The 10,892-nt window shown below is 39.7% G+C and overlaps 1 protein-coding gene across 1 annotated transcript; it reads right to left on the bottom strand.

Moving 5' to 3' along the window:
• Positions 1 to 209: 209 nt before the first annotated feature.
• On the bottom strand, positions 210 to 9,361 carry LOC149230183 (uncharacterized). Its single transcript, XM_089378885.1, has 4 exons — positions 8,776 to 9,361; positions 2,863 to 3,018; positions 2,006 to 2,677; positions 210 to 1,670 (listed from the first exon to the last, which is right to left on the bottom strand). The coding sequence occupies exons 1-4, from the start codon at positions 9,127 to 9,129 to the stop codon at positions 585 to 587; spliced, it is 2,268 nt and encodes a 755-aa protein (XP_089235011.1). The 5' UTR covers positions 9,130 to 9,361; the 3' UTR covers positions 210 to 584.
• Positions 9,362 to 10,892: the final 1,531 nt, after the last annotated feature.

Below are 10,892 nucleotides of genomic sequence, written 5' to 3'. Positions count from 1 at the left end.
CTCCTATCTTGTATCCTGCATCTCATAATATTGCAATTAAAACTTGCAGTGACAGATCTTGACATATTACCTTGTAGTTGATACAAAGTTGGGATCCTCTTTCACTCAGACAGAAACCCTATTGAAGTGAAACAGTAACCTGCTTTCAGGGTGATAAAATCATCAATTTAGGCCTTAAACAGTGCCATACAACCAACGAAGATGGGATATGGATGATAACCTTCTTCAGATTTCATTGCCAAAAACACAGCACTGGGTAAATGTTTAGAAAATGTCCTGCTTAACAATACTGTAAGTTGCTAAATGAAAAACATACAAAGCACTTGTCCCTGTTACCCCGTCCAAACTCCACGTCTAAAACCCTTGTCTGTCACTCACCCCTGTTGAGAAGACTCTTCTTGTTGCCTAATTAAATTAGAAAACCAAGACACTGCTCATTATTACAATATCTATACAGGTACAATCCCAAATCTTCTCCAGTTAAAAGAATGAGTCAGTATGATGTATTATGGGCAGTTCTACCCAGTCAAGCTTGAGTTATAATGACAAGACTCTATACAGAAATGCCAAACTACACTCACACATTAGGCCACTACCAAATCCATTGAGGTTGAGCAAGAACGAACAGTAAACTGGAACTCAATTTGCAGTCTATGATGTAGTGGGATCCTTCCCATCAACCCCTTTTTAATGTCAATCTGTAACTCCCGCAATGGAAGTGCTGCCCAAAATCCCTTGATAAACTCTTTGCATGACTCCTTCCCCTTACAAACCAACCTTTCTTTACAGTCTCTTTTTTCAACAATCTCAGATGAATCTGTCTCTTTATCTTTAGGAGTTTCCTTTTGTGGTCTATTCCCATTGGCTGCTGGTGAAGGTTTTGAAATGTCTACATGTATAGATTTCAAATTCTCTGTTGGTGCAGATTGATGTGTGCTGCTACACTTTTCGTCTTCCAACTTCTGTTCTTCTGGCAACTGATAGACAGTTGTCTCCTTATCAAACTTCAAGACATAAGCCTGGTTGCACCCTTCAAACAATCTTTCTCCTAGGGTGTCAATGATGTAGTATGCCTCCTTTTCAACCTTGAGCACAAAAAAATGGTCATTCCAGCTGACAATATAAATCTGTGGTTCACTGTTCTCAGCCTCCTCAGTACATGCACTAGTAATTTCTTCCCAGATATTGTCAAAAGACATAGCCCCTTGTAGAAATTCAAAGGAATCTCCCATTCCTTCATCTTGAAAGAAACCAACAAAGGACTTCCCTGGGGCCACAGAAAGAGGACGTACCTTTGCCTGTAATACTGTCTCCAGATCAAAGTGCCTGTCTGGGAACTTCTCTCTGTAAGCTTCTACATCACAAAGATTCCTCCACTCTAAAGATCCATCTCGTATCAAGGTATCAAACTGAGATTTTATAGGCATGGAATTGGGATTATCATGCAACCAATCAGCAATAACAGCCACCAAAGCAGTACAAGCACTCTCCCCGGCAGCCTTTTCACTACGCTGATCAATTGAAGCAAAAAAGACTTGGGACGACAACTTCATCTGACCATCTCTACTAATAAAATCTTTCTGTTCCCAGCTGCCTATGGTGAAATGGTCATCGCCAAAGTCTAAACATTCACATCTGTCCTGCGCTACTCCATTGTCATTCTTATGATACTGCAAAACATATCCTCTGTTGTTAATGACCATTCCTGGTAACTTAGCTATAAGACTTAGTTGCAACTACAGATAAAGGCCGGGAATCACGAACCAGACAGTTGAAATTTCATGTTTTACAATCCAGAAAGAAAATATTAACATCATATATCCAATAATGAGGATTGAAGAAAACCGAAGAGCGATAAATGCAAATAAAACCATGAACTTTGAGATTGTAAACTTGCAACAAAACCTATATCCAATATCTATGCACCCCAACTCATAGAATATACTGCCACCAAATATTCAGTAAACAATATCAGCAAATGAAACAGGTGGGAGAGAGAGAGCACCAAAGGAAGAGAGTCAATAGGGCAGCATAATTGTCGGCGGTCAAAGTCAATATCATCTCCACCCTCTTCTCCATATGCTTTATTCAACAGCGGCTCTCCCCTTGCTCGTGGTGACCGAAAATTCAATTTCCTCTTTTTCCAAGAAAGAAGGCTCCGCATGGAAGGAGGCTGTACAAGAGTATAATCAGAATCTGATGAACATGGCTCCTCAATCACCTTGGAACTTGACTCTATATTTGCTTTATGATTGATGATCCAATTGTCATCAACTCCATCTTCTCTAAAGTCCAAATAGAGAGCTCCTTCAACACGATTAGCTGCAGCCAATGTCCCATAACTAAAGGAATTCCGAAAACTAAATCTATCCTTATCCTCAGCCTCATCCTCATCACATTCATCAACAGAATCACTGTCAAATACATATTCACATCCATCACTCCTTGCAGACAATCTACCATCACTCCCATCCTCTTCTCTACAAGCCTTCTTTGATCTTCCTGCTCCTACATAATCTCTAAAAATATTAACTTTTCTCAGACCTGCTTTGAGAGCAGAAAGCTCCTCCTTTTCTGACAATGGTTCTCCATCCGAAGGTGATGATGGCACAATAGTTCTATTAACTGGGTCCATTACTTCCTGACCAGTTCGAAGCTCCACAAAATTGAGAGCAACCTACACAACACAAGATGAGGAATGAATGACCAAGGATCTTTAAAGGACTCCAAGGAAATTTTAGCTACAAAGAAAATACAAAAAACAGAAACAGTGTATGTATGTGTAGATGTTAGCAAAGGCTTTGGATGTATGTCTAGATGTTAGCAAAGGTGCACACATACCACAGGGAAGGGAAGACTTACAGTAAGTGCTGCTTCAGGTGCCATTCCTCCAGTAAAGCAAGATACAGGAATCTTGGTAGTTTTGATACTATTCTCCATAGGCAATGCATACTCCCCGAGGTTGAGGGAAGCTGTTCCTATAACAGATGGCTTGCTCTTTGATTCTTGAGTCAAACCCTGCCAATTTGAAACAGAGCATATCAAAAATACTAGAATATATGATCAAAAATTATTCATATGTTGTGTTGTTCTATTTGATGCCACATAATTTTCTCTCTAAGAGTCTTTCAATTGCGAGATGGCAAACATATGTCAAATAAGAAATTTGCAAACATATTTTCGATCTAATAGATGCACATCCTAATTAGCACTCAACTTCATTTACATGCACAAGGCATGCAGAAAAAGCATGTTTGCTCCCACCATTAGAAGCAAGGCCCTGGTACAGGAGCTACTTTTAAAAGGTTAACTACAAAGGAGTCCACAAAGTACTACATATGTCTTATGCATGTTTAGTGGATTGTTTTTTTTTTACTGGCTTCCATGTGCATGTGTAGGTTTGCCTTGTACATGTTGAAGGGGTCACTCTTCTTTCTGGTTAGTTTACTTGCGGGCCAATGCATGTGCATGTGTGGAACCTAGTTCCAATCTCACCAACTTGGTATGTTGCTTTGTCAAACATTAGCAATATGCTGTTATATATATTACTCAACTCAGAAACAGACAAGTAGACTATATTTGTTGATCCTAAATTTGCTCTGCTGCATTAATACTCCTATATACAACCAGGTCATCATTATGCCATAACAAAATTTTGTCTCCTTATAATGGTGAGTGCCACTGTGCCCAGACCAGTTATCATGAATTCAGTCCTTCACAAGAACTGTAACGGCTACCTATCCAAACAATAAAGACCAACATTATGAGCATTTAAACCAACATTTCTGTAGCACCCACCGGTATATAATCTATATGTCATGGGCATTGAAACCATACCTTTCCAAATCAAAAATGCAGTCCAACATTTTAGAATATATGACACAACAAAATCATTGGCATTCAAACCAAAAATTCTGTAGCACCCACCCACTGGTATATATAATGTATCTGCCATAGGCAATGAAAACAAGAGCAGTGTAGCACCTAGTCATATGTCATAACTTCTATCATTATATGCTGTAGCATAGAGCCTGGGTCCTGACAATACATGAAGAGTCTAGCTTTCTATGGTGTAGCAAAAAACATGAAAATAGATCTCAACAAAATGAGCAGTATACAACTAACCTATGCATTTTAGAAAAAGTTACCATCCAGTGTGGGAGATGTCTCCCTTACAAGAACATCTCCAGATTCTGCGAATGGCTTCCAGAATGTTTCTAGAAGGCTGGAAACAGCTCAGCAATCTCTGGCCATTGTGAAAATTATCATAAGTTTCCACATTTCTCCAACTTCTTTTAGTTAAAAAATCAGGAAAACAGAGAAAATGGCATGAATACCAAAACTTGATACTCCATCTCAACTTCAAATATCTAAATCTTAGACACCGGACAATATGTACGTACCAATACCCAAAATCATGACTCCTCAAGTAAACTCAAATTCAATCCTAGGTTGTGACTTGTAAATTATAATCACTGATCTAGATAAACATACCATATTTGTGAAGAGAGGAGAAAAGATAAAACCTGTATACTGTGAACAGTAAATACATGAGCCTGATGACTAATTAACTGAAAGTCGGAGAATACTTGATAACAGTAAAGATTACAAGGCTGTATAATGTCAAAATACTTGACAACAAGAGAGTTTATAAATGTGTGCTGTATTACTTTTGTCTAAACTGTAAATGATATTATGAATTTCAAGATTTACATATTTTATGTAAAAGTCCATAAGGTATGAAGGAAAAAACAAAAAACTATTTCAAAAATTTTTCCTGTTTTCAAGAAAACCCATTTACTGACATCAGTTCCCCCACTTACCCACCATACTTCCCCATTTCCTGCATTTTCCTAAGTCTACCTGAAGTTTCCTCTCCTTGCCAGACCTTGGCTGTTCATGTTTCCAGCCATTTCCCATTTCCTGTTTTTCATAATTGAAGACAAGAAAGACATTTGGCACCATCCAGTGCAGCACAAGACACAAAATAGGTTTGAATACTAGAAGTGGGGACTTTCTCTGCGACTAGCATTATACTACACATCGAATAACACCAACGACCCGTATGCCAAAAGAATAAAATAGCATAAGTTGGCGCAAGCATACTATCATAATCAAAATGGCATATCATGCATAGCTACCCTGCTACATGTATAGCATGTTAACAAATAAGATACAATGAACAACAGACTACTACTAGCCTACTAGGCTTCAACCCCCTGTAAGAATGGGAAATTGAGAGCAGACTCAGAAAATAGAGCATTAGTCCCACAGTCATGAATGAACTACATTGGCAAGATTTGGTACAGATGACTCATAAATCCCATGGTGGAGTGTATACAAGTAGCATTTGGCAAAATGGCAGTAACCCCACTACAGGCATACAATGTTAACAAATACAATACAATGTGAAATAAACCACCAATAGGCTTTAACCCCTATTAAAATGGGAAATTGCAAGCAGAATAAGGAAATAGTGCATTAATCCCAAAATCATGAACAAACTGCATCAGCAAGATCTGCTACAAACGACTCGTAAATCCCACAGTAGGGGTGTACATAACTAGTGTTTGACAAAAGAACTGCATAAACCTCAACCACATGAACAAACTGCACCTAAAAGTACACTAAAATGTAGACATGCAATGAGCCAATGCTGCCTGTAACCAGCATAAAATGCACAAAAACAAATGCATCTCCTTAGCAACTAATTTCTGATTAATCCTAGGCCAAGCATTAAATAAGATCTCCTTTAGCAATTGAGTTGTGATTAATCCCAGGCCAGGCATTAAATAAGCTTACTTGCCATGAACAAACTACACCCTAAAATCACAAAGAACGGTAATATGTCCAAATGCCATGGGTAGATTGTGCCAGTGACCAGTATAATATGCACAGAACAACATACATCTCAGACTGAGCAAAATGAACACTGAGATCACACAGAACACTAAGATGTCCATACACCATGGGGAGACTGTGCCAGTAAACAGCATAAACAACATACACCCCACAAGAAGTATGTTGATGGCAGTCCTATACAGAACACTGCATAAGCCCCACTAGATATGACCAAAATATACTGGAAAAGAACCAATCACATTCAAAACATCACATTGGCATAAAATCCACCAATACTGCAGAATACCAAGAATCAGACAGATCCTAGCATCAGTGGTACACTATGAGAGGGATCATAGAAACACTGCTTAGATCTCAACAGCAATCATAAACTAAATGGTGACACTACAACATACAAAATACAAAATCACAAAAGACATACTTATTACAAGCAGACAATAAATGATTGCTCCACTCCAACGCAGTGCAATAACCTTGTAGCATCATCAGCTGCTCTGCATATGAGACACTACACAAACCTCGACACAATCAATGGACCATGCACAAATTTAATTGCATCATTCCACACACCACAAGCAAAAGTCATCAAGGGCTTGCTGGAAAGCTAGAGCAGGAAATCCATGTCTAGAAAGTTCATTTTTGGACACGATTGCATGCCATAAGGTCCAATATCAGAAACTCAAGATAGCCGAAACAGTCATCAATTAGCACAGAGTTACTGCAAATTTTATAAACCCACCAAGAATTTCAGTTTCATAGGCAGCTCCAAAAAACATTTAAAAGATTTCTAATACTGTTACTGCAAAGCAAATGAAAACAACTGCTTCACTGGCAGCTCAAAGCCTCAAACAACCAACCATCTAAGAGAATCTGGATACTTGAAATTTAACAAGTATAATGAGAATCTTACAATGCACAGGTGAAACAGCTATCTAAAACAGCAGTAATTAATATCTACAGCCTATGAAGACACTTGGGCCAAAATGCCATCCACAATAATATAGATTCTTAAAATTCTGCAAGCTGATCAAAAAAATCAGGAAGACCAACTAAAACAGCCTAAGTGTGGGAACTCTAAATTCTGCAATCTCACAGCAGAGTAAGGTCCCTGGCACAAGGTAAATCACCAAGCCAACCAAAAACAATTATGTTTGGCCAAATATAACAAAGAGAGTATGGGTACCCAACATTATGCAAGGACACCAAAAATTCAGTTTGACAGATGAAACACCTATTCAGGTACTCGAGCTTCTGCTAACCCACTCCAAAAAAATCAGATTAGACAGTTGACACACGAAATTGTGGCAGCCATGTCAGAATTTTTTTTTTTTTAAAAAGGAACAATAATAGTGGGTACTCAGAAACTAACAAGAAATTCAGGTGAGTAGATAAAACAGATATCTAAAAAAGCATACGCCCTTAACACTCTGCAAAACTACCACCAAACCTGCCCAAAACAAAACATCCACAAGCGAAGCGGGCATATATGAGAACTAAAAATTCTCCAAACCGGCATAGAACCTATCCATATCAATTGGAGATAACAGTACACACCTTGATGTTGAACCGGTAAAGATGGGCATTATGAGAGGGCATGTAGGTTAACCTCATAACAAGAATTCCTAACCTGTCCAATTTCCAACACGGTACGAAGTCTTTAGGTTGGTTGGTGACAGCTAAGAAGCTGTAGCCAAGGTGTCACTCCAGGTGTGTTGGAGATGTGTTGGAGATAGCAATTCAGACCTCCAGATCAAACCAGTAAGTACACCCATGGTGAAAGGGCATGTAACTTAGTTGTAGGGCAGCCCATCAGATTTGGCTAGGATTCCTGGCCTGTCGAACTTTCAACAGAATCCTGGCCTGTTGAACTTTCAACAGAATAGTAGAGCCACCTGTTCATAGTAAGCAGCGGCTAAAGGCCTTATACGAAGTGTGGCTTGAAGGGGATGTCAAAAAAAATAATCCACACCTCAATATCAAACCAGTACATGCTCATCATGTAAGGGCATGTCGCTTAGCAACCTACAGATTTGTGAGAACCAGATAGAAGGCCTGATCCAAAAGTGTGGCTTGAGGGGATTTAGGAGGTACCAATCCCCGCCTCAATATCAAAGTGGTAAAGATGCCAACCACCAAAAGGCCAAGTCTCTCAGCAGCCTTTCTGTCAAGGGCAGGTCTTCAGTTTTTTCCTATGCTGTTCAATTTCAAACAAAAACAACAGACTCACCCCAAAAGGGCCGAAATAAAATTGAAACCTACAACTACCTGGGTACCCTTGCACTCTTCAAACCCACCCAGAAATCCACGAGAATATGGGTTTATGAAACTCAACTAACCCACCACTAAATCCACCCAATACGACAGACCCGTGATCTCCTTTTGACGAAAAAAACCCAGAAAACTGCTCTTCAAACCAAGTTCTTCATTGTCAGTTCACTGATGAGGTCGACGCAGTATTACCTATGTACCCCGAGGCTTCATTCTCACTGCGGTCTCCGCTATACAAGTGACATGAAATTCAGAGCCATAAGCCCCCAAATCTTACGCAATTTTGGTGAAATAATCACCTCATAAACCTGACACCTAAGCCAAAGCAACCTTGTTCTGTTTTACAAAAGCAGAATGCAGTAGTAATTGTGAATTGCAGTGTCTTCAGTGTTCACCATCAAACAATAATTAAACAAACCCAATTCTTTCAGCAACACAAGTCAAATTTCAGATATAAAAGCCCGTCAGGTCTTATCTGAGGAAGAAGCAGGCCCTACCTATATGGGCACACTCAGTATACCAGTGAGAGAAGCTATCTATCAAAAATCCAAACACCATGGGAAATCCCCAAATAAATGAACACTCAGATTTAAAATAATTAAACAAAAGAGGGGGAAAAAAATAAATTAACCTAAAAAAGCTTACACTGATGACAGAGAAGCCAACATCCCAAGGTTGAAACGCAGAAGTGTCCTTCTCTTTATCCTTGAACATGGTGAGAACGCAAACATTATCAAACTCCTCGTTCCACTCCCAAACGCCATCTTCCCCGATGCTCTGCTCGGCCGTAAAGTTCCTCTTGACAGGACGCCGCTTGAAGGGGGAGCTGAGCTTGCCCTTGATACCCTTCCACTTGATCTCGACAGTCAATCTCGGATTCTCTTCTTCGTCATCAGCGGCCAACGAGAGGCCCTTCAAGCTCTGCACAACCATATTAACATGAAACTTCTTCGTCGCCATGGGCGGCCATGGCCGCCATTTCATCATTTTCACTACCATCTAACAGACCTGGTATCGATTCCGCTGACAATCCAAACCAAAACCACCCAACCAAAAGACCATATGTATTTCCCCCTGCAAACTTGCTGGCGAATCAATGGCACCCGAAGTCTTTAACGAAGATCGAGGCCCGTTGGTCTGTGAGGAGTAGAGTGAGGGAAAGCGTGTGAGAAGAAAAACAGCGGAACGAGGCAGCACCGCGTCTGAAGACTGGTTCTCCGTGTGCGCGAGGAGTAATTAACCGCAGCTGGGGTCTAGGTTAACCGTGGTGGGGACACGGTTTGGTCGGTGCCTTGCGGGTTAGTGAATATGTGAGTTGCGTCAACTCGAGTTAAAGGTGGGATTAGATGGATTGATTAATTTAAAATGAAAACAATGATTATTGACCTAATCCACGTCTGGGAATTTGCGAAGAATAGAAACAGCGGATTATGATTGTGATATGGTGTGTTTGTGTCTTTTTCTCGTTCCAATATATTTGGATAATGCTTTTTTGCTAGGTTTTGGAGGACCGTCCATCTTGTTTTTTTGGATGGACGGTCAAGATTATTCATCTAGAGAATCCACGTGTTCTTTGTTTTTAGTGATGGATTAATTTTTTAATAGTAAAATTTAACATAAATAAAGGAAAAAAAAATTGAATCATAGGTGTAGATTAGTTAGTGTATGGGGTTAATTTTTATTAGGGTTGGGTTTAAATTTTACGGAGAGAGAATGAGAATGGAAGTTAATTGTGAAGGAATTAAACTATTTTAAGGGAAGTTTAAGTTTCACAAAATCTTTGTGATAACATTTTATTGGTGACTTCATCAGTGTTGTTTTTTTTTGTGAACTCTATTATTCGCTAAAATTAGGGTTTACATAGAGGATTATAATAAGTAAGGTTTGTTTATCACATGGGAGACTGAACCATAGCCAAAAGTATATTGTCCTTAGAGAAGAGAGAGACATTTAAGAACTAATAGAAACTACAAAAACCAAATTGACGCTAAGATATTGGCCTAACTGGCCTTGTACAAAAGTAGTTGCAAAAATACAATCACAAACAAGAACCACATCATAATCAAGTTGAAGGGTTGAAATTAGAGCCTACCACCAGGATAGGAGTTGTTGGATCTACCAGAGGTCTTCCTGCTGCTAGGGGACTGTCAAGGTGTTGCTTTATCCTCTCCATCCTCCAATCAAGATCTCTCAAATGCTTGTGCAAGTGATCCAGGTATTGAAGAATGTCCAAACAAGATTCATGTTGATCCAAAAGAGTTTTCCCCAGTAGGAATTTCATTTGCCAATACAGATTCCCCATCTGCGTGTATTGATTAAACTGACCCTTCGTATGGCCAATGTTAGGGATCCAATCAACCCACTCAGTTAGGACTTTTGTGTCTGAGAGGGGGGTTCTATGAGAGGAGGCTTCCTCTTCCGACTTGGCAAGTTCTTCCTATACATGGGCCCGAGTATGCTCTTGATAACCTAAGGCAAAATCCTCAATTCAATGATGTAAACAAGTGTGTCCCCAACGGGCTTGCTCTTGATAATATGTAGCTCCTCTTCTGACTCAAGCCCTCTATTGTGGCATGACATATTAGGCGCCTAGATACCCAAAGTCAAACCATGTTCTACACCGACCAAGACAAACACTACACACACAAGGTCGCCTCAAACTGATATAGCCAAACACCAATAAATGGATGGCACAATGACATGCCTAAATGAAAACCTTGCTAGCTAGGCCCAGGTGCAGAGATACTATTGGATCACACATC

The sequence above is a fragment of the Pinus tabuliformis genome, chromosome J, assembly GCF_031772625.1.
Source record: "Pinus tabuliformis cultivar Carrire ecotype Pingquan chromosome J, CPIR1, whole genome shotgun sequence".
In the NCBI taxonomy this organism is placed as follows: domain Eukaryota; kingdom Viridiplantae; phylum Streptophyta; class Pinopsida; order Pinales; family Pinaceae; genus Pinus; species Pinus tabuliformis.
This window is presented reverse-complemented; position numbering and strand designations above follow the sequence as displayed.

What these genes read in the sequence shown, in the direction of transcription:
- LOC149230183 (XM_089378885.1), bottom strand. Translation starts at nt 9,129, where the DNA reads ATGGTAGTGAAAATGATGAAATGGCGGCCATGGCCGCCCATGGCGACG. An exon ending in TTGGCTTCTCTGTCATCAGT is followed by an intron (nt 3,019 to 8,775) that starts GTAAGCTTTTTT and finishes TCAAATTGGCAG; the next exon opens with GGTTTGACTCAAGAATCAAA. An exon ending in CTATTGACTCTCTTCCTTTG is followed by an intron (nt 1,671 to 2,005) that starts GTGCTCTCTCTC and finishes TATGTTTTGCAG; the next exon opens with TATCATAAGAATGACAATGG.